At 38.8% G+C, this 25,185-nt stretch overlaps 1 protein-coding gene across 2 annotated transcripts; it reads right to left on the bottom strand.

The window, feature by feature from the left end:
* Window positions 1-163: 163 nt before the first annotated feature.
* On the bottom strand, window positions 164-24,947 carry LOC119739669. Of its 2 annotated transcripts, none has more exons than XM_038214681.1 (10): window positions 24,803-24,947; window positions 13,646-15,281; window positions 8,574-8,660; window positions 4,817-4,999; window positions 4,360-4,538; window positions 3,708-3,869; window positions 3,296-3,410; window positions 2,852-3,029; window positions 2,233-2,432; window positions 164-1,986 (listed from the first exon to the last, which is right to left on the bottom strand). In XM_038214681.1, the coding sequence occupies exons 2-10, from the start codon at window positions 15,264-15,266 to the stop codon at window positions 1,715-1,717; spliced, it is 2,997 nt and encodes a 998-aa protein (XP_038070609.1). In that variant the 5' UTR covers window positions 15,267-15,281; window positions 24,803-24,947; the 3' UTR covers window positions 164-1,714. The 2 variants fall into 2 exon arrangements, with proteins under 2 accessions (XP_038070609.1, XP_038070610.1); XM_038214682.1 differs by having other exon boundaries at window positions 24,807-24,947.
* Window positions 24,948-25,185: the final 238 nt, after the last annotated feature.

The following is a 25,185-nucleotide window of genomic DNA, read 5'->3' as shown; positions in this document are numbered from 1 at the left end:
AAGTAAGTACATGAATGTTTACTACTTCATAAAAAAAGGAATGGGGCCAGCCACAAGTTAAAAAACATTGTGTCCACAAAAGGAAGGGTAAAATCAAGTACATCAATATTCTTTAATTAAGTGACTTAAATGTATTTACAATTTTCTTCCACATTAATTCCTTTTTTGTTTTTGTTTGACTGCATGTATATGAGGTGGGAGTTTTACAATTGCATTAATAATAGTTATGCCTCTCTCAGTGCATAAAATAGATGCTTATTTATATAACTCGATCTGGCATTAAATTCATAGAAGTTTATCATCAGAATATTAAGTAGTTGCAAGTGCAACAATACTGTCAACTAGCAAACATCACTTATGAATCAGTTAAAAATTGTGGGCGGATTTGGTTTTTGCACAAATTCTTTGTACTAGGACTTAAATATCCTTGTTCTCCATCTTATATTATTTCTAAAAATAGCACGACCAAGCCTCCACATCTATGGTGAACCTTAGTAACAGGTGAGAAATGTAATATATTATCATTTGCCTGCGGACGTACATGCCGGGATATGCAATTAAGCATTTAATACTTATTTATAGACGAAACACTAGGATGTCAACATTAAACAGGGCCTATTGCAAATACAACCCAAATATTTCATTAAATAATAATAATTGCAATTTGAAGAAATAAGAACATTGATAGGACGGTTACAAGTCACTGTATGTTACAGGCAGCAAAATATCTGTTATCAGGTACCAGACCTGGACTTGCACACTAAGAACCGTGCCTGTAGTCTGGTGACAAGCTACGGTGTATGTTGCTGACAAGGCGAAAGAACAATATTTTACATACGAAGACAAAGATTTAATTCTATTTGACAGTACTTTGAACAAGTTTTGAAAACCTACGAGGTAAAATTGAAACAAAATCTGGGTTTCCAAAACTTTGGCTTTGACTCGATCTGGTATTGATTTCAGGAAACTTAATGCTCCTAACCTGGGAGACTCATCAAGCTCAATATGAGACCGTCATCTACTTCAAAATAATCAAAACTAATTAACATAGGAATACGTTTCTTAAGAATTTCCATTTGATTTGAATATTACAGACTTCCAATTGACTGAAAAGCCAGACATGAAGTCGAAACCGGAGATGAACCAATTAACATTTTAGAAAACCACCCAAGTGTGACACTTAATTACCATGGAAATTGCATTCCCGGGTACTGAGACGCAAGACCATCTGTCCAACTTTCATGGACAGAAAATCCTGCTTGGCACACGTTATGATCTGTAAACCAGTCACAAACAATGTGACACTCATGTGATATGGGATGGTCATCTGTTATTTCACAAGCAAATATTTTTTGTGCTAAGTAAAATGTCTGCGCTTAGCACCGAGCCCTATCAAATTGGAACCAAAGTGTATGGAGCCTTTAACGCAAGAGTAGGATAAACTCAACAGCTCATAGATTTTTTGCTATGAATATATTGGGATTAATTGGGGTAAATTTCAAGGAGCTGTCTTAGTGCAGAAATGTGCTAAGCACTAAAATACTTGCTTATCAAAAACAGGTTTACCAGCCAAAACTCCATGAGATGAGCTTTGTCATGACTGGTTACCAAGAAATTTTTGGCTGAGCATACAAATTTGCTAAGCAGTCTTTTTCTGCTTTGTGGATCCATGAAATTAGTCTCTCGTCTACTGCCAGCAACATACGCCCCCCTGTCAAGAGTCCACGCCCACATTTAGGCAGCCAAATGGCAACAGCCGCCATTTTTGGTTGCCGTGGACACGCAAGCTCAGCCACTCTTTACGGTGCGGGACTCGGAATATTTCTTCTTCAAATCCGCTCTCCCCCATGTCGCTGCCGTTCCCCAGGGCTAGGGGCTCCCCCACCGTGTTGGTTCCCCCCGGGGGTAGGGTGTCTGATAGACTGCTCACACTGCCTTGGTGGGACCCTGCGCTGCTGGGCACCGTGCTGCTGCTGTACTCAGAATCTAGAATAAGTCAAAAGTCACAGCATTAAGGAAAAACTTCAATCAGAAAAGATTCATAAAAAATTGTACTTCATTTTTAACGTCTATAAGAAATGTGGGTGGGAGCACAGGGACAGAGAGATTATTGAAACAAAAATACTCCAACATCTTTATGATACATATTCATCATTGTTTCAGAACCATTTGTATGTACATTTCCCATTTCTTTTTCAGTAATTCTTTCACAAACATTTCCTAAAAACTCACTTGCGTCATCTCTGGTGGGTGAGTTGATGCCTCTACGACGTGGCTGGTGCTTCAGAAGTGAAATAGCGCCCTCAAAGTGCCTGAAGGCGTCCAGTGTGAGCATGCTCTGTCTGGTCTGTAGTTCCAGGCCATTGCTGTCTGACATGAGCCATGTGCGCACATATGCCACGTCTTGACTGAGTTGGTGGGCTCCGTGAACACTGCCCAATTGAGAACAGATGTAGATAAATAGATTAGGTGCAATGGGAATTGTTATAGCATGGTATCACTTTGTGAAGTTACTCATCCATGAATATTGCCCAACTGAGAATAATGTAGGTAACTGGATTAAGTGCATCAATTTCATTGTTGTCAGTTAGGGCCCATCTCAAGTTGCGGACATTTTATCAGGTATAAGCTGCAGAGTTCTGAACAACTTCCCCACAATCTTCCCACAATGTCTTCCCACAATGAAGTTATCAGTATCGGTGAGTCAAGCAGTTGCTAATGAAAATTTTGCTGGAACGTGTCTGGGACAAATGCAGAGCTTCTTTTGAACAGTGAATGATTCTACCCGCAACTTGTCCGCAATTATCAGAATTGCAGAGAAATCATCAGAATTGCAGAGAAGTAAATTTACCTAAATTTGGGCTTCTCTCGTAGTACATGCGCCATCCACATCTCCAGCATGTTCGTCACGGTGACGGATATGATGGCAATCTGGGCTGATATCCTGAGATTACTTACTCCCTCTACCAGCGGGACCAATATTGTGTTGACAGCTGCTGGGACATAGGGGTTATGTTCGGTAGGCAGATCTATTAAAACAAAATATTCAAATAGATTGATATTGATCAATGGAAAGGGGTACGCAAGGTTGCAATTTTGAAATTTAAAGTTCTCAGAAATGGTCACAAAGTGCATCTACTGTGCACGTTGTCTATTGTCAAAAAGACCACAATACTCACTCTCAACTACAGTTTTCTGTACTCAAACTTGTCATAATAGGCTCTCAAAACACTGCAGTGTTTATACTTGTACTCGTCCTCATGGAGGAGTACTCAATTATAACACTGTTACTCACCATCAGTGGTTTTCTTTCTCCACACTTTGCCCATGGGCATGCCTTGCTGCCACACATCAGCACACATCTGACTGCAGTGCTGGCCAAACACCTGAAGAAGTTCGCTTGACGTAATCTGCCCCCAAAACAAATCAGGGGAAAAAATATAAGTTGGAGCAAGCTCTGAACCTGCGAGCTGATGAGTACATTTCTGGCATTCTAACAACTGAGCTATCTAGCTATGTTGGGGATCTTTTAATCCTGTATACGCCATGTAGTCAGGAATCACACCCTTAGTCACGATGCTAGCAACATTCACAATGCCACAAACCTGGAAAATAGCAATCAGGGATCGCTCAGAGAGGATACAGCTCATCAAATAAACCACAAACTGTCTAGGTCCAGTTTTAAAACAAAACAGGGTGACACTCACATGTAGCCTAGAGTTGATGGCATCTAGTTTGAGTTTCAGTTCTTCCAATCTCGCTGCGTCTTTCTCCTTGTGATGAGTTGTACTCTGATGGACCTCTTTTGAAGCACTACTAGAGAGCCATTGGCAAGCTTGCAGTATGTGCACTGAGGAGTCAAGCGTTATCTGTAACACAGAATTGATTTCAAATTCAAAGTGTTAATTTCATTGTACAGGATATTATATGAGAATTGTAAAGTTTAGTGTTTCCCACAGAGTAGAAATTTAGCATGCAGCATGCTGGGTAAAAGACTGGTCTAAGCACAGACTCAAATGGGGGAAAGCCATTTTAAGTCTGATACCGGCCAGCACGTACATTGTTAAGTTGAACAATGACGTTGGGGTCGACCTAATTTAAATATCTAAGTGCGTACTAATAGGGTGCTGTGTTAAATGTGACGCATGAGTGTGCAGGAGAAGTAGGGCAATCGAAGTATAGGGGAGACGGTAGAGCCAAGACAAATAGCAACCATTAAGATAATAGAAACACAAGGCTGTTGTATGTCCTCATATACACATATGTCATGAGGTAAGGTCTCCGGTCCATACCTTCACTGCACATTGCCAGTCTGGCGGCTATCAGTTTAAGGGTCTATGGTTCGAATCCAGCACATACCTTGAGGTCACTCTGTGAGACAAGCAAGAATTTGTTGACAGACCAGGATGCTAGGAACTGGTTGCCCTTAGTCAGACACCAGTGCCTGGATGCCTCCAGGACCATGATAGACAGTGATAAGGCCTGATGGAGAGTCTGGGTACTAGGTGACTGTATGGCGGGAGTGACTCCATTGCGAGCTAATGTTATAAGGACACAAATTTAGAGTTAAAAAACAAACACTCAAACTCGATGTTCAAAACTGTTTTATCGGTATGACTGAGACTGTATAGGCAAAATGCAAAATATTCAAGTTTTGAATTTCAGCATGTAAAGCCTACATAGAGACATAAAGTTGTGATTCCATCCAAGTATGGCAAAGCCAACACTTGGATTTAGGGGAAGGTGGGGGACTAGAATCATAAGAGGAGTTATGAAAGCATTTTGACGTGTTTGAGGTGTTGTGACATGTACTTACATGCACCCCTCGGGAGGACCTTGGTTGCTGAATGCTGGTGCTCAGCAGCAGACAGCAGGCTCAGTAGGGGTAACAGCGATACCTGGAACAGCTGACACGTCTTGCTGCCTTGGTTGATGGAAGAGGGACCACTCACTGCGAAGCATTTGTCTGTGAAGCTGCAGGCCAAGGCGTGACATATACCTGGGAAGAAAGAGATGCGAGTTAAGTAACAAACACTTGGGAGAACCTGGGGGGGGGGGGGCATTCGTATGCATTGGCTTGTGCGCCAACCATCATGCAAAGATGCAATGGTTTTGCGCACATATGTGCAAAATAAAATAAGTCCTGTGGACTTCGCGCCATATGCGCACAAATCGGTTTACCCACCCGTATGTATGTGGGTCATTCTACAAATTTGGGGTCCACTTTTTTTCTTGTCCCTGTTACATCTGACATCTTTGATTTTGTAATTCTGATGCACTCCTTAATGCAGTCGTCCTCCAAGAGTGATTATACGTATAGCAAACCACCTACCCAACAAACGACAAATCCTTTGAAGTCATTCTTAATGATGTTTGAATGGTAAATTACAAAGTACCAAGGTAACAGGGACCGGAAACTGTCACACCTTGATCTGAATAATACTTCCCCTAATGGCACAAACATATTGAGCATTTCTTCATTATAACATGGCAAGGAGTCCAAAAATAGAAAAATTGGCTCTGCAATGCCTGTGTTTTCCTCAGTTATCGAATTCATTGTAAACATGGTTTCTATTGAAATCCCATTAATTGGGGAAATACCGAAGAGAATTAAACCACTATTAGAATCTCTATATTTAGATGTACAAATGCAACTGGGGATTAATTTGTGCGAAAAACAATCCCAATCTCGTTAGAGGCACAATGCAAGGTAACAAATAAAACGGCAAAAACTAATGAGTTATCCCTGGAGTAATGAAGTTATTTCTTTAGCTCGACGGTAATATGAAAATTATGTAGAAAAACAGAACTAACTATCATCATGATCATAGATTTTCATGAGATCAACATCTCCAGGATGATGAATTATTCATCAGTTATAATCTACTTGCACAACTCAAAATGTCCAACGTACCCGGTACATGTCCAACACAGCAGTAAATGTAATGGGGGCAGTTTTGCCTGTTCACAATTTATTATTAAAATCTCTTATTCAACGTCTACATTTTTTACACAATTTCCTCAAATCACTTCAAAATATTAGTACCATGAAACATTACAAATCTAGTATTGTGCCAATTTATACACGTACACTGTAAACATGTACATTATTACAATGAGCATGTAATATTCTGTTCATATCCATTTCATGCGTATACATGTATCGTACAGAGTATGCCCATGAACATATGAAAATATGCCCTACAAGTTGTCTAGCAATGTAAAATACAGAACAGGTACATGTATCATGTAAAATGTCTTCAAATCTGAACATGCTGAATAAAAAAAGAAAATACATCTAGATCTGGAAGAGAGAATTCACGATTTAACAACTACATGTAATTGTGATAGTCCGCTGTACTTTTGGTAGAAGGCAGACAAGGAAAAAAAATATTTGAAAGACATCATCGTCTTGACGTACATGTACAGATATAATGCTTTTATGATTATTACTCTCCATCTGACACAGAAATTACTGCTATAAATGTCAAGTCAAGATGGATTACATGTTCGATCATTTATCATAATCGTTGATAAATCTTGCAGTCCGTGTATTAAGTCACGATTGCTAATGTGTTGAGTTGCACAAGAATGCTCGGGGGCAAGGACGTGGTGGTGAAATTGGACCCTTGCCATGTGATTATGAAAGAAATTAAAATGGACGTATCGGGCCCACCTTGCGCACGTATGTTGGGAAGTACTGTACAGGGACAATGTACAGTACATGAATGTACTTTACATACAGACACGCACGCACATTATGTGTACACGAATAACACGATGTACATTAAGCATGTGATTTTTAAGCAGAAGTACATTTTCAGCATTGCAGCATTTGGAAACGTCACTTTGAGTCTGTCCTTATTTCTGCTTTAACCAGTTTTGCTTCTCTTAATTTCTTTTAACAAGTTATTATTGGTGGTGCGTGGCAAACAAATATAGTATTCTTCAGATTTTCACTAAGTTTAGTGCAACATGTAAAAGACATCAGCAAAAAATTATAACATCTAGGTACATGTGTAAGATGTATACAGTATCGGTGATGTGGAAGAAAATATAAAGCACCCCCTCCCCCCACCTTGGCTCTTCAGACTTAAAAAAAAAAAGCTGACTTGTTTTCTGAATGTCCATGGCAATTATACACATTCAGGTGTTTTGTTTTTATCTCTTTGTTAATTTTTTGTTGCAAAGTGTTTAGATCTTGTTAAAAGCACTACATAGTACATACATGTATGTATTTGTAAGAAAACTGTACCATATTACTATTATCCTCATTCCAAATAGTCCACTAAATGAACAGAAACAAACCTCTGCATATGTAGTGTCTTAGATCCTCGTTTTAAAGATAATGTACAACTTTTGCAAACATTAAAAAACGAAACAACAAAATCATAATGAACAGCCTTAATTGACTGCAAGTGAATAATAGTCTCATTAGCATCTCTTTGTGAATCATTGCACCTGGTACCAGTATGCTGTAATTAAACAAAAGTGGAATTCTGTATCATTTTTCAACAATGGTTCATCCAAACCATTGTTAGGAAAGACTGGTTTTTTTCTCAAATGCTGCCGCAACATTTTGTTTGCAATCGGCTACTTGAACTGTGAGCAGGTGCAATCCAGTTAGTCTGGTTCCCTGACCTGACAATTTCTTGACATCTATAAATTGCTCCGTTTACAGGTCAATGGCACGACAACCCTAAAATCCATCAATTTTTAAAAATGACAGTAAAAGCAAATGTTGTAAGTGACCTTTAATGTTTGTCTACCTGGGTGTACTTGGCAGAAATGCCTGCATGAATGGCAGCTTTGCAGCTAATAAGGGAAATCAATGCATTGTAATGACACCAATCGCAACACTCTATACACCATGAATAAATGCAGCGGTGCAGGTAATTGATAGAAATGAGTGTCACCTGCTGGGAGCTGATGAGTGATGCTGTGTCTTGCTTTAAAGATGTTCTTTTTTAAGAAGTCAGATGAGGATGTTGAGATCTTACTTTGTGGCAAAAATTATTGCTATTTTTTTTCCTTTTTTTAATATGTAGTTTGACTACACCTTTAAAAAAATAATAAATTGGCTTCAGCACTTACAAGTCGTAACGTTAATTGCCACTGAATAAATCAATGTGTCATTTGATATTAAAAAAGGACACATTGCACGCTTAAAAACCCTTGGTTTTAACACTAGAAAGAATGAAATGTAACAGTCCTCTCTCATTTTAATATGATTTTCACACACCGTAGGAGTCAGGGATAATCACAAAATTATGCATGTACCCAATAACTGTAGCTTATTGCCAATATATTGCTTCAAAAAATAAAGTGAAAACAAGAACAAATAACCTAAAGAAAACCCCAAATTAAACAAAAGTACCCAAAAAAAATCAGAACCACCAAATATCTAGTTCGTGTCCCCTTTCCTAAGTCTAACTAACTCCCTTATGGACTGTCCTCACATTAATACTCACAAGGTTAATAAAATAATGAGAAAATACAGACACGCTCGGGGGTAGGAAATTGAAAAACAAGATGTCCAGCTGCTGTTGGGCCAGATTTGATTTGCAACTCACCTGAGCGACACTGACTGAACGCAACATCGCTGATCAGCTGACGGGAGATGCTCTGTAGACTCTGACTAGCTCCAGCTGTGAAGACACCTGGATGCAGATCAGCAAACGAGAGAAAGAGGACACACAAGGTTGAATACAAGGTTGAAGACAAGGTTGAAGACAAGGTTGAAGTTGTTTTCAAGATAACGACTTGGACTGAAATGTGCTACTCTCGTTTCAGTCTCCAAATATCGAAATTTCCACGTACTAAAGTCAAATCTTTAGAATAATTTAGTTCTGTTGACTCTGTCAATCTGAAATTATGTACAAATTTGAAAAATACAAAGAAAAGTAGAACATGTTTCAGAGGATGGGGGAAAAAAATTATTTGGGGGGGGGTTGGGTTTGGTTTGAATTTTTGATTTGATTTTGTTTTTATTTCTTTGTTTTTTGTTGGTACCATCACAAGCCTTATCCTATATCTTGCATTTTAGTTCACAATTCCCCAACAAAAACATCTGTACAGTGTCAACACGGAGAGGCACGAAATAAAGCCATCAACTGGTTGGGAGTGTTTTGAGCTGCAGGTCCATCAGCATTTATATTAGATTAGTTAGTCATTAGAACAGACTGTGATGTACTGATGCAGGGAAAACAGAGCAAGAAGATTCTAGAAGCGAAGCCTGAGGGAAGGAAAAGTCTGTTATCTGTTACTGCTCTCTACGTGTAACTGTTTCTCTTTACTCAACTGTCAACTGTAAAGTTCAACTCGATCATTTTGCTACGGACATACGGAAGAAATGTCCAGGCCTATTCGCCTTTCAAGTGTCAAGGAGTTTAAGCCATGATTGGAGCTGATGTGAGTTTCAATGTGGGATGCGGAATGGTTTCATGATGGACTACAACTAAGAAAGACCTTTCTCACATGTACATGTACCAGTGCATGTACTCGCACCATTCCGGTACATTTTAATGTACACATTTACATCTACATGTAGGCATGGAAATTATTATTTGTCTTTTTTTTTAACTTGGGTTTGAGTTTTTCAAGTGAGTACAAATGCTCCTTTGAATCAGAAACCAGGCTTATATTATACCGGTAGCCCTAACTCCTGCATCGAGGAGCCTTCTAACGAGTGGCTTGTCGTCCCTCAAAAGTTCAAGAAAAAGAATTTTGGAGAAATCAGGGGGGGGAGGGGGGGGGGGAGGGATTGGAGGGGAAGAGATTCCAGCCAAAAGATGGGAAGGGAGTTAGGGACGAAGAAAATGATGTTCTTAGTCAAATTTGTAAAGTATGTACATGTACATGTACACTGTAAGTGTAAGTGCATGCAAGTTAATGTGACAGCTCAATATTAATTAATGGTTCTTTTTTTTTGGTTCAATTTTATCCTGCTGAAATATTCGTACATGTGCTATCCTAACATGCACAACACAATGTAAAAATTTTAAAAGCATCATTTCATCTTACCACTATTTCTGTTTTCATTTCTGCTCCTGGAATAAATATTGGTCAGATTTGTAAAAAAAAAAAAAATTCACATCCCGTGTTGCCGGGGAGTTATGAATTCAGCTCTCGTATGAACCAATAGGATCGTTGGCAATCCTCAGCAATACAAACACTGACTCAATGTTGGACGAGAAGAGTCAACCAGCGAGATGTTTGGACAAGGAGATCGATTTGCATTCCTAGGGCAAAACGCTGAGAACTTGTTATACATGTATCTCCGTTTTGTTGGCTGCATTTTTTTGAAGGAATATCTGGCAATATTGGAATTGCAAATGAATTGTAAGAATAGAGGAGTACAACATACTGTACAATTGTATGCAAAGGTTTTGCAATGTGAACGAAATTACTATGCAAATTTGGTTTAAGCATAAGGGAATGTCACTGTACCGGTACATTAATGTATGGAGAAAAAGGGGCAGTACATTAATGTATGGAGAAAAAGGGGCAGTACATTAATGTACGGAGAAATGGTGCAGTAATACAATGCACATTGTACCGTACAACGTGGTATTTGACATGTAGTACCACACGTGTGCGCACACAACGTATACAATTAAAATAAAATCATAGACATTTTTCAACTAATTTTAATTTATGAAAAATGCTTTTTGGACATTTGGTAGGTGATCAAATATTCGGAGATTCATCAATCATGTGCACATAATGTACATAAATACATTGTACATGTACATGTACATGTATGTATACATACATGTACCCAGGCATGCAATGGGAAGTCATACAAAAAAAGAGGAAATTCAAATCTTTCCAAGCATTTGTACAAATTTTTTCTATTTTTTATGGCACACATGGGAAGTAAAAAAAAAGAAGAGGTAATCAGCTGATCCGAGGAAAAGTTGCATGCCTGATGTACATTGTACAGGTACATTTACAGTACCGGTACTTCGTAAAATACACGAACATCCATGTACATGTAGAGCACAAAATCTCCTCAGACGATATGAACAAAGCCCCCTTGAGCTGTCACCTCCTGAGCATCAAATTCCCACTCTATTAAACTCGGACAGCACACGACACAATATGACAGGGCTAATCCAATTTCGTTGGGAAAAAATATGGTGAGTGGTCGGAAATTGTCAGATGACAAAATTGTTTTTCATCTTTGGCAGGTACATGAACTTAAAAGCCATTCAACCACTATTTTGACAGTGTGGCTAGCCACATGTACATCTACCATATGAGCAATGCCATGAGAATGTAGACATGGCTGAAATTAAAAGGGACAACAAGACAGCAGTGTACATGTACCAGTGAGAGATTATGTGGTTCAATTATGAATTCCCCCCCCCCCCCAAAAAAAAAACTCCCCGGCATTTTGCCTGAAAGTATGAAATTTAGTCCATTTGGTAATGAACCTTGTTTGCACACATCCATAGGCAAAATGCAAGTGTTATTGTGAGCTGTCAAAATGTAAACCTCTGGAGATTTTATAATTACCAATTTTTTAATAATTATAATGGTAGAATGACATACTGGTATACAGTATGATATACATGTACATTTGATGTACGTACATGTAAGGGTGCTAAAAGAACTTCCGATCAGCGCACACTGCTGCACATCATGAAGAAAATTTTCAAATGCAAGGTATTTACATGTAAATATTTTTCATGTCCTTTTTTTGTAACGTGAGTTACCAATAAATACTTATTGCCGAACCAATAGAAGTTCATTTTGTTGGCCTTTTACTACATGTACATGTAGATGTATTTTAGTCACTTAATTTCAAGGGATGACTTTATAGAATAACGGAAGACCCGCTCTAAACGTAACATGAGTGGAATTGCCCATATGGAGTTTTCTTAATGTACAGTAGTTTTAGTTGGAAAGGAAACACGCCACATTTATAGAAATGGAAACTACACATTGTACATCTGAATCCTGACAATATTTTGATTTTTACAATGTAGTCAAATATATTTTAGCCTTTGAAAAAGATTCTGCAAGGATCTAATTTACATGTATTTTGATTTCAGAAATGTTAGGGTACTTTTGCAGCAAAGATGTGCATAAGTCACTGGCATGTACATGTTGGAGCTCATGCCAACATCTTCGGCAACCATTATTTTTTCTTGAAGTGAATACCAATATCAGGCGTTTAATTTGTGAATTCTCCGCACTTTGTACATGACGTCAGTTCTTTGCGTGCATTGTGTCCATTTTCAAGGCTATAAACCATACACAATGTCTTTAATTAAGTTAACTAAGTGCAAGCAGGGTATTCTCAACATATGGTCATAAAAACACAGAATTGTGTATTTTAACCACCTTCAGTTTTTTTTAGTCAATTTGTTTTCCTTAATTTTTTTTTCCTTCAGCTTTTTTTTCATCAATTTTCTATCCCCCCCCCACACTTTTTTCCTTTTTTCGGTCACCTTCAAATAACTCTTTAATTAATATTTATTGTTTTTCCTTTTTTGTACAGCATGTTCAATTTTTTATCAATTTGTGGGTTTTTAAAATTTCTTTTCAGAGTTCCTTCCACTCTTTGTCTTATTTTTCTTTCTGTTTTTTTTGCTTTTCCTCTTCTTTTCTAAGACATAAATGACATCATTTGTTTTTGCTTTTTCTTCTTTTCGTTTCCTTTTCTGAGCTCCTGTCATTTTATCTGTTTTTTGGGGGGTAAATTTTCGTCAACCCTTATATTTGTCAGGGGAGATGGAGTATTCCCAGCGGATCAAAGCCTGACCTGAGTAATGATTTAATCGTTAGGTGACTGACATCAAATCGGCATGGAAGCCAGCTGGGGTGTGAAAGCCCTCGCGTTGGCGGTGCGACATTACCCATCAAAGATTCCTCTTGCTTCTGATCATCCACCGAACCCTTTAGGCTCCAAAGCACTAAGGGCGATGGACGGAAGCCATGTATTCATTATCTCATAGTGAATGCTGCCTCACAATGCACAAGTAGTCATATGGCTTATTATGGAAACTTGTTTTTCTCTGAAAATGAGATTTTTCGTCTTTGCTGGCGCTGGGGAGCTAAAATTAGCCAACTTAGGAAATGCAATGCATTGGGTATCGCAGCAAATATTATGCAAATTCATTGCACATCTTTATAAATATATGTGTACCATGAAATTAACCAGGGTGTGTGCCGTGTTTATTTTCTTTTCTAGAAATCATTGTTAAGAGATTGGTAAAATTAACTCATGTCATGTCCCTATTTTTTGCAAGATTTTTAAGCTTCAGACAAGCTGGTCTGTTGTAATTTTGTAGCCAAATTGTTGTGAATCGATACAAAATTCATACAATCTCAAGTTCAGGTAGAAGCTAATTCAAATGAAATTTGGCACAGGCTTTGCCATTGTTCAGCCCCTGTTTGTTGTGACCTTACTCACGATTGGCCTTAATGTACTTGTGATTTGATTAGTGATTTAACTTGTGATTTGATTCATGGTGAACTTGACTACAGCTCTATTAAATTTGTCTACTGAGAATGAAAGTTACAACATGTATATTTCTAAAAATGTAACAATGAGATGATCAAACAATTCCAAGTTTTACAAAATTAGACAAAAATGAGAAACACACAGGGTTGTGTGAATGTACTCAATACCTACCTTTCCCACAAGTTTGCTCAATCAAGTGTCCGAGGGCAACGACAAGAGCGTCGCTGCATTGGTACACATGACCCAGACTCATGATTCCATCTAAGGCAATCTCTGCAAGTCCAAGACCAGGCCTGTGTAGAAGGTCCCGCAACTCATCCCCACAACACCTCCACATCATGTCCATGTACAAGTTGAAGTATTCGTGCTGGATGCGAGCATTGAAGGAATCACCCCAACGTACTGACTTCCGGGTGTCGTGTTTGCCGCCGTTCCGGCGCGGCGATTTGAGTTTAGCTAGTTTCTGCGTAGCGGTCTGATTGCTGCCCTCATCTGTAGACGCAGAGGGCCGATGTTTCTGTAGTAGACCCGTGGAGGCTGAGACGGCAGTTAGGAGTTTTGAAATGAACCCTTCCTCTTGGGTTTCGATTGCACATTGAGGAGATGTCTCTTGGAGTAGTCCCTGAGCTTTGAGGTCTCGCAGCGTGAGGAGTGATCCGGTGGCAGCGCTGGGATTGGCAGCTTCAGGCTCAGATGAGGATCTTGAAGTCTTAACACTGGCCATGCAAGGATACGTGCGCCAATCAAACAACTGAGGAGGCTGCTTGGATATATGAATGAAGCTTTGGTTTCGCATGAGGAAGAAAAGAATCTGCAGGCTGGCTAACTTGGAACGCTCTTTGGAGAGTATACTTAGTATCCTGCTCACCGAGAATAGTTGAAAGCTCCTGGTGAATCTTGAGGAGGCTTCTGCAATTTTAAACCTCAAGCATCGATAGCGGACTTGATGAGAGGGTAAAGTTGTTACAGGATGCCTTTGATGACCTTTTATTAACGCCAACATCCCGTTATAGTTTTCAGTTCCTCTAACGATGCTCCAGAGCATGTCCTGCGTGGCTGTGTTGGGGCTGCAGTGAGCAAAAATCCGCAAGCCAATGGCAATGATCTGCTGAAGCCACCAGAGAGCACAATCCCGCCAGTATACCAGTGAGCGCTGTAGGTCTGACAAGTCCCTACAGAGCTCTGGCATCACAGACTGCAAGTACTTATCACTGTACAGTCTGTGCTGGATTGACGTCCAGTTATTCATGTGGATTCGGAGATCCTCGCAAAACACCGCTAGATATTCCAGTTTGGTGTACGGCTCAACATCCCCTCCTGTCTGCAGGGCCTGAAGCGTGTTGTACTCTTCGTGGGCGACAACTTGCAAACTCTGCACAAACTCAGCTAGCTGTGAAACCCGCGAGGCGCACTCCCGAGCAAAGTGCAACCGTGACCGACTGACCATCAGCCTCTGGAGGGTGGAGTAGTGCTCTGCTAAAGTCACACTGTACTTGTTGTGTGAGAAGGCCGAGGAAACGCGCCCGTGGGTGCAGAGGCACGGATGTTGGCCCGGCTGGAGTATCTGATAGCACTGGGCTAGGTTACGGATGCTGTGCTCTATTTCTTCCCCACTGTACTGGGTGCTTGAGGAGGATGTGGAGAGGGGAGATGGGCTGCGGGCGATGACAGGGACAGCCAGGGATTCAGAAGAGGTACCCGGAGAGGGTGGAGGGGTGTCAAGGTCCAGAGCAGGCTGCTCGTGGAGGACACGTAGAGGCGGCAAACGGCCCACCGGTGGTTCCATCATCATTGCTGCCCGGATGCTCTGTTGTGCAAAAAACAAATCAATTTTTAATTTAAAAAAAAGTAAATTTAATTTTTTTATTTTTTATTGTCATTTATTTTACTTAACCCTAACCCTCCAAGGACCTTCAAAATGGATTTGGAGATCCTTGATGTCTAGATGTAGCTACTTCCAGTTAAATCTCTTTGATTAATTTTCCTGCAAATGAGGTTTCAACACTGACTTTGTGGTTACATTTGTGTACATGGGTCATTCTAAGCATTTAGGGTCCAAAGTGTGACATTTCTCCGGTCCCTGTTACCTTGGTACTTGGTAATTTGCCATTCAAGTATCATTAAAAGTGACTTCAAAGGATTTGTTTCCTAAACTGGGTAGGTAGTTTGCTATTCGTAATCACTCTTTGAGGACGACAGCATTAAGGAATGTATCAGAATTATAGAACCATGGATGTTACATGTAGATGTAACAGTGTAGGGAAAAACAAGTGGACCCCAAATTTGCAGAATGAACCAAATTAACACTAATGGTTTGAATCACCTCAATTGCTCATGTTACAAAGCACGCACTGAAGTAACTAATGTACATGTATGTAATGTGCACGTTATCCAACTGAATACAGATTCACTGCATATCCAGTCAATTCCACATTCTGTGGGACTTGCAATCTCCGGCCATATCACAGAAGTTCACCTCTGGTATTAAATCCAAGCGCACAAGGTACGTGAAATCAGACAAGTTCTCTCTGCACACAAGCATTCTAAAAATATATGCAGCATATCGAGCACGTACACATTAAACCCTAGTGAATTCAAATTAGGCGTACAATGTGTGCATGCAGAAAAGCTGAAGATAAGTGTGATACAATGTACATGTGCAATGTACAAATGTTGCTGTGCACTCCATGTCTAGTAATAAACTTTGGTGTTTTACAAACCTGAAACATACAATGTTACTTCTTATGCATGAATTTTATTTCATTTTCAGAAAATCAAGAAAAAAAGATATGTTCAGCTCCAGGAAGGAAAAAACAGCTCGTTTTCATCAGCGTTTGTTTTTTAATGTTCATAAATTTATTTTCATCCAACATCGCAACATTTATAGAAAAAAACTTTTTCATAAATCATTAAAATTTTCTCCAATTTGAAATTTGAAATTTTCGCAATTTCCTAAAATATGGTGCTAAATGAGATCCATGTCAGTTTAAAGCAAAATTTTCTTAAAATTTGCATGCACTTTCTATGAAAAGTCTACTGTATCGGTATGTTTCATATTTCATAATTTCAAATAAAAGCAACGTATTCTGGGTAGACAACGGTAAACAAGTTTCCAACTGTATAACCATTGCCAATTTAAATAAATCTTACCAAGACAAATTTTGCATACATGTAATATATCCGATCTATGCATAATTTTGTCCTTTTGTAATACATTTAAATTCTTTCTTTTGTAAAGCTTGAATATGATGTGTACATGTATTTTGCCTCTGGCCATACGACCATGGAGTGTATAGGGTGTCTGAGTAAAGCGAGATATCTGTAATCAGATTTACTTGTCTAGGTCCATTACAACGGAGTAATTACGACCACCGGCCCATCTGTCTTTGTCATGTTTGTGCAGAGTTCTCCCACAAGACGGTTTGGGGGGAAATGGGTAGTGCTGTACATGACATTTAAAAAAAAAATTATCATATGATTATTTGAACCTGGATGTGATTGAACGTTGCATTTCTTTTGTTCTACATGCAAATAAACTTTTACAGGCAAAGCCACCTGTACGGTAACACCTCAGAAATTCCAGATTCTTTAAAACTCCCTGAAATCTGAAAAAATACTGACAAAACTCAACCCCCCCCCAACATATTACTGTACATCACAGATCTCCATACCAGTACATTGTATTTTAAGAAGTTGTCAAACACTCAAACTATTTGTGCTCTTTAAATACCATGAAAAATGTGAACAAAATATTGTCAGGAAAGACTCGCTTTGATTGGTCCAGTCACAAATCAAAACAGCTATAAAGAACAGCCATGATTTTCTTTAGTATGCAACTACCGGTACCGGTACTAATTTGAGATACATGTACATGTATGCATTAGGCCTATTCCTCTAAAACAAACCCAACAAAAAAGAAATATTCAGGTTGAGTGCAAGTTTCAATGTGTGTGTGTGTGTGTGTGTCTACAGTACGTCTGTGTCCATACAAACATGCTGGGCTGATATCGTTCATTGCCCCACAGGCAGAGGCAGTATCCGCGCATAAAATCTGGAACGGGACGACAACCTCTGATATTTAGCGAGCACGATCAGGTGTCTCTGCTCGCAGAGCGCTGGAGACGTACAGCACGCTGGCGAACGCGATTGAAATACGCCCGTGCCCGGATCAATTCGTCTACGGGATGCACTGCATAGATTGATATGGGATGTTGGAGAGTTGAAAAAATAGGGGGGAGGGGGTTTGAATATACACATGTTGATGCCATGCTTGATTTTGAGACGAAAGATGTTAAATTGCCTTCTGGTGTGGAGTAATTTGATTTTGGCCAGTTTGTTTGGACAAGCCTTGACTGGCAAGAAATCCAGACCTCAGATTCAACCAATTACGAGTTTGTACATGATTTATTGCTACGTGTCACAGTATAATTCCTTCAGTATCGCATGTACATTTGTACGTCGCCCCTTTTCCAATCTGAACTGCATAACACGGGAAAAACAAACTCCATCTCTTTTTCCCAAAATACCACTTGCTTAGATTTTATCTTAAAAGCTTGCTGACAGCCAGTTCCTTTCCCAATAACATGTAATGTACAGCACAGCGCACAGTACATATTAGGAGTTGTCACATGTAATTTTAAACAGTAACAACTGGAACACAACGTTACCCCATAACCGCCCAAAACCACTCTGCCCGTTACTCTCTTTAACATCTGAACAGCCTGAGGACTGAATAATTTTCTGGATTCTTCAGAGAATACATGTACATGTAGATTCGATGTACCGGTAATACAATAATAGTACAGTTGCTTATTGTCTTATGTTTTTTGGGGGGTTTATTGGCATATTTTGTGGATTTTGAAAGATACACATAATACTTAAGCTAGTCTATGGAATAGCTGCTTGCAGAACAACATGCCCGCGAAGATTCGGCAATTAGTGCAAAACAAGACTGCATCTTGACCTGCAGATTCTGACCATTCCGAGGGCGCCTTCTATTGGGTCTTTGGTAACCTATTACAAAAAACATGACAGCGAACTGACCAATCAACCCCTTAGTTCATATTTCTGCACGAGAAGACGTAACAATTTCTAAAGTCGACTCCAATTGGCTGGTGCGCAGGGTCGCATAAAATTTGCAATGCTGACACATTTACATCAGATGTTATTGCAGGCTCCGCAAACAATGAATGATATTCAGACTGTGTTGGCAGCTTGAGTCCATTGCTTTTCTGAATACTGACACTCTGACTAAAACAGAAGATTATCTTGCAGAAATCAAGCCTATGTACTGAGGCTGCACTAACTAAACTCTTCAGGATGAGTAGAAATACATAGGCCTACGGTACACATGTAGGAGTGTTTGGACACACAGCTAACAAAAATCTGTAAGAAGTATTCTGACATATTCGCAATTTAAGTACGAAAGTTCCGAATCAATTCTTGCAAATTTTCGTAAATGTTTAGCACTTCTTGGGGGTCATATTTAAAATGCTTTAACATCTCCACCCACAATCAAAAGCCAAAAATACCCAGACCACTCTCTCATTTCCAATAGTGGAACTCGAGATCAGACGATTCACACTGAAAATCACTCTAAATGTACATGTAGATTGAACAAGAATCAGTCCAGTGAAATCTGGAGTGAATCCATTTCGGTCTAAATCCCCTTTTCTTATTATCACTGGGAGTGAATTTTCACTTTCTAGATAAGCAAGTAAGCAAGCTGTATAAATTCTGGGACTTAATTTTACTAGATTATGAAAACCACACTCAAAGGACAACATATTGTAAATACACTGTACATGTAGTCTGTACAGGTTTATAAAACTGTACTGAAGTTCAGTGTACAAACATGTACATGTACAACCTTCCAAAAATCTCATTTCGTTTATTCATTCGCAATTATGGCATAAAGGGAAAAAGACAGTAAATTCCTGTGCTACATGTTATGTACATGTTGTCTTAAAATATTAACAAACAAAATTGGAATGCAGTGCCTATTGTGTTCGACAGAAATTCATTAATTTTTGAAAAGGCCCTGCCAAATTACCGGCTATCGCTGGATTAGAATGCAGGGAGTGAGTGCTGTGCATTTCCCAGACGTGCATTTCCCCGAGTGCTGTGCTGTGTGTTCTAAGTCTAGTATGGATGGTTCATGAAGAAAATGTCTAAACAGTAATGACCACATACTGGCAAAAATATACTGAGGCTGAAAACTGGGCTTTGTCTATAAAATACATACATGTAAAGCACTTTAAGATATTTATTACGTAATGCGCTACATAAGAATTAACTATTATTACTACTATTACTGTAATAGGGCGACAGGTTTTGCGAACTCCGTCCACAATAGGGCGATACACCTTATTGAGGCGACAAAATAACTGTCGCCCTTTTATGAAAACGACCCTTAGGACAAGGAATTTTGCTGTCGCTAACCATCTACATCGATTCCTCATGGTCCAATTAGTATAAATACTAAATTTCGTGGAAAAAACATAAGGTGAACTTGGGTTAGGGGACAGTTTAGGTTTGTGCACAAGTCTATGGGAAAGTCACCCTATTGCTGCGAAAAGAGTTATTATTATTATTATTATTATTATTAATTTTTAGTTTGTCATAGAGTATAATACATGTATACAGATACACAATTCAAACATGAAAGCATACCTACATGTACATCCACTGAACATGCTGCTACTTTTTGAATCCATGTACAATGTACATGTAGGCCTACACCATCATCAATTAGTGAATTATGGTGTAATTATCAATCCTACACTGCACTGCATAATTCAAAAAGCTGCTTGAAAACGCTCACGTGTATTTTGTAGTGTGTCTATTACATGCAGCTGCCCCCCCCCCAATAAAAAAAAACCAGAAAAACATTCATAGTTTTGTTAACATTTAACTTTTCAAAATTTATTCAAAGAAAAAAAAATTTCAAATGGGGAGAGTTAATGTTCATGTATCTTATTCCCCAGAACATCACCAGTACTAGTTCTAGCAGCATACTGGTATTTTCTGTAAAGTGAATGCGTCTGATCAGTCAACACTAACCAAGCACAGGTCAAGTGCAAGCAAGGCACACTGCTAATACTTGTCTCCCTTCAGATGAGAATACCCCAGTATTTGCCGGACAAAATTCAAGAGGTTTCGTAATAAATGCAAGCCATCCATGTTTCCACCCCGAGAAGCTAAAAAAAAATTCACAAAGAGAGTAGAAAAGAGGCAATTCAGGAGCTGAAACTAAGATTTATCAGGGGAATTCATGCACATCGTCAGACCCGGTGACACACAAGTTGCCGTGGTAACGCATCAGTTTGTTCAATTAACTGCCATCGGTCGGAATGAACAAAAACTTCCAAGTGCTGTCGCCCCCCTTCCCTTCCTGTTTGCGGCAGTCCATTTGATTCAATTTGAGAGAGCGTGTGTGCATTTGGGGAAATTTCAAGCATTATAATGTGATTGTGATTCACATGTATAATGTGGAAGTACGTACATTTATGATCGTACAGGCACAATTTGACGATGAAAACTCTTTGAAACATGCACAGGAACGGTTTTCTACATTTTGAAAACCAATTGTAACTGAACAAAGGGATGTAATCTGACTCAAAGACACATTTGCCTGAAATCATTTCGAATTTAGCCTGACATCAGGCAACTGCAGGACTTAAAGTGCTTGTGTGAACCTTATTTTGTGAATTTTTTGCTGCCTCTAAAAAAACAAGAACGATTAAAAAAAAAAAAGATTAGTCTAGGGTGAGGGTCTAGTTAGCAGAATCCAGTTACAACAATTGTGTTTATATTTTCTGTGTTCTCAAATGTAGCCACTGAGCTAGAACTCTGTAGGTTACATGCTTGCTTTAAACAAAAAATAACAAAATCACAAATGACCCTACATGTACCGGTACGTACCTTTAAATTTCAAAATCAAATCAAATCTGTGCAAATGATTGCAGAGCCTATTTAAATATTTGTACTGAGGCCTCAAGCATGGCTGCTGAAATACATTAGGATTGTAGTCTCATATTATTTGTTGGATAGGCCTAAAGAGTGGGTCAAGTTAGACTGACTAAATGCTTAGAATATTTTTTTCTGCCAGGCATGCTCAGTATTTCAGTCTGAGCATCTGAGTAGTCATGATAGTGGGTCGTGTCCTAGTTATTTGACGATGAGTAATTAACGTTTCTATGGGATGTTGGGTCAGTAACTTTTAAGCATAAAGTCTCAGTCAGTCTCCGCCCAAAATTCTCACATACATGTACATATGCACGCAAGCAGACACATTACTTCAATGACTTAAAGTTCAGAATTCTTGGTTCATGTACCAAATTTTCTGTAAAAAAATTAATAAGTACACTTCTACATTTCAAATGATGCCTCGTTCATAAGTTTCTTAATAATAATACATTATTTTAACTGGGTAGCCCATACAATGGAATCCACTGACCGGGTGTCCCAGGGGGCCGAGTAAAGAGAAGACAATGTGAAGAAATTACAGTTTTAGATGTGGGAGGAAAACCTAAGAAGAATATTGCGTGGAAAACCCACGGAATCAGGTAGGGACTGAAAATCCAATCCACATATTAGGAGAGAGAGAGCCTGATGCTGATTGGCTGATAGAAAAACTAGAGAATTTCTTTCTCTTTTTGTAATTAGCCAATCAGCATCGAGCTTTCATTGCATCAAGCTTTCTTGTTTTTTTTAGCCTGCTTTCTGGTTGTCTTGTGCCATAATTTCCCTCATTAATCAAAGCCCTGCCATTCACACAAAATTAAACCTGCAGTAATTTTCAAGGTGTCATTACAAGCCGTTCAGATGAGTCAAGAAATATCAGAATGTCACTTTTGAGTGTCATTTAGTCAGCTGTTTTGGTGAGTCTTTTATTAGAATAAAGGGAAAAAATGTTGCAACGTGACGCCACTTCAGCAATTGTGTACAAAGTCTATGGAGAGTCAAAAAAATTCTCCATGCATTTTTTTTTTTATTATTTACATGTATTATTAATTTATTCAGAAATCAATCAACTCACAAACAAATATGCATACAAAAGACAAAGAACAGTTGATTCTTTCTGGGATAACCCAAGAAAGCCAATTACACAGGCTTATTTCCATTGGGGTCCCACAAGTATAGACAAATTTACAAAATTCAAATACACAAAACACAAAAGACCAATACATTACCAATAAATTAACAATTATTTTGCCAAATTACTCAGAATTACAATCACAGTCAAAATTCCACGAATATAATTAAAAAAAATTGGAACAATCAAAGTCATTAAAAGAATATTACTGGTGTTTATCCCCTTCCAATTAAAATCAGCCACATTAATTCAAAACACTATATTTCCCTATGGTTGGCTTTTTGTGATAGATGTGACTTTACTTGTTTCTTAAATACTGGAAGACTGGAGATGCTTTTGATATTGGACGGCAATGCATTCCAGTCTTTAATAGCTGTAACAGAAAATATGTTTCTACTGGGGTGAGTTGGAACAACTCGGTAATCCTTACCTTTAGGACCCTGTTCCTACAGAAGGTTAAAAGACTCACCAAAACAGCTGACGAAATGACACTCAAAAGTGACATTCTGATATTTCTTGACACATTTGAACTGTTGGCAATGACACCTTCTTAAATATCAGCAGGTTTAATTTTTTGGAAAGAGGGCGGGGCTTTGATTTACATGTATGAGGGTAAAAGACGACAATGACAAACAGAAAATAGACTAAAAAAGCAAGATGGCGAACTGCCAAAAAAAGGTAGGAAAGTAACACAGATGTGTATCAATTGCAAAGACAATGCGGAACAACTGTTATGAAAAATTCGGAGCGGTTTTTGAAAGAAAGGCCAGTTTTCTCCAACGCTGGTCGGCCGACCAGCGTTGGAAAAACACAAATTTTCTTGAAAATGTCAGCACACCAGGAGACACGATTTCAAAGGATGCTTTAGACGGCGATCGTGTAGTGTAGGGCCCGGTTCCAAAGGGAAAAAAATCCACTTTAAAATTATCACTGACCAACCAAACTAGTTGGCGACATTCTCAATAAACAGGTATGTCATAGAAGAGGGTATGGTTTGATTTTTTGAGGGAAATTTTGGGGTGAAATTACGATGACAGCGCAGCGACAACACGCAACCTGAAAATAAAGATGGTGATCACCGCGCGATGTACCGTGAGCACGCACGGCGCGCTGAATCGCAAGGCACAAACCGCGCAGGAAAAATGTGATTTCTAGCCCAAGAAACTGTTCAAAATTGCAAAACGGGTGTCATTAGAATTGAGAAAAGTCTGCTTTTGATTGTAAAGGTGATTTTTGAGCAATAAAAAACATTTTTGACTCTAATTTGATCAAAACAAAACAGGGGCCCTACACTACACGATCGCCCTTTAGACTATCATTCCCTAACAATCCAGTAAAGTATTTCGTGACAATTTGATCATATTAAAGGGAAGATACAACATTTGCAAACATCAAAAACTAATTCAATTAGTTTTTGATGTTTGCAAATGTATCTTCCCTTTAATATTTCGAAGTGGCTATCGTTACGGCAGCCGTTGTTTAGCACCCTCTACGATACTTTTTTGATACGCACGCAGGTATATAATTATTTGTTTCCCCACGTTTTAGCAAGCAGTGCGACAGCTCAGTTGATAGAGGGTAGGATTTTGCACCGCGAGGTTGCGGGTTCGCATAGATCTCAGTTTTGCACTCGCACTTTTTTCCTTTTCTCACCTGAGGCTTTGGAGGATTTTTTATAAAAGGGAAATAAAGTCCGAATTTCATAACGTTCAAATTCACTTTTTTCCTTCTAATTTTATATTTTCTTCTCATGTTTTTATAAAAGTTGCAGTAGTCCGTAACGATAGAAAATGGGAAATGCGTTACGGCTGCCGTAACAATAGCCACTGCGTCAATATTTAGGGCCTATCTAGTCATTTTTGCAATGAAATTATGAATTGCCTTCATAGTTCATTGACTGAGATGAGTGTATGAAGGAAAAAGTGGCATCATCAGGTTGCAAAATGTTTCCCACTTTTTTGTCAGTGCCTTCCTTAGCTAGTTTACACACGCCTACATCTGTACATTGTGTATGTACATCAATCACCATTACCCATGACCCTGTGCCACTGTACAATAATGTGATTTGTGGCACTGCTGGCGCATGACACGATACGAGCGTGTGCTGTGACTGTGAGTGGTTGATCATGGCAAACAAACTAGGGAAAAAATCGAATAAAAAAGCATCAAAATCACACATTCAGATTAATATACTCTGTGTTAATGAAGTACACAAAACGACGATCCCTTACCTACATAGCAGACATTTTTCTACGCACACATCGCCTTCATTATCCGTTAAATTGTTGGACGCTGAACGGCCAAGCAGCCTATGCACGTTGCTACAACAGCCATGTTTCACCAAATGCAAGAAATGTAAATATGCCATCCCATACTGCATCTGCCATTTTCATTCCCCTGTGTTTAAAGAACAGCCATTTCCTAAATAACTTGCATCTGAAGAGGTTTCGATCCAAATATCATCTTTAGGACTATTTAAAAGTTGTATAAATATTTTTAAACCTCATATAGAATTTTAGTTCTCAAAGAATATCTGATCACGTTAAAATTGGATATACCGTTATTTTACGCTGTTATATTTCCAACAAGGTAAAAGAAAATTGAGACGGTTCAT

Source organism: Patiria miniata, unplaced genomic scaffold (genome assembly GCF_015706575.1).
Source record: "Patiria miniata isolate m_02_andy unplaced genomic scaffold, ASM1570657v1 HiC_scaffold_4, whole genome shotgun sequence".
Classification (NCBI taxonomy): Eukaryota; Metazoa; Echinodermata; class Asteroidea; order Valvatida; family Asterinidae; genus Patiria; species Patiria miniata.
The sequence above is the reverse complement of the archived record's forward strand: the minus strand, read 5'-3'. Positions and strand labels throughout refer to the sequence as shown.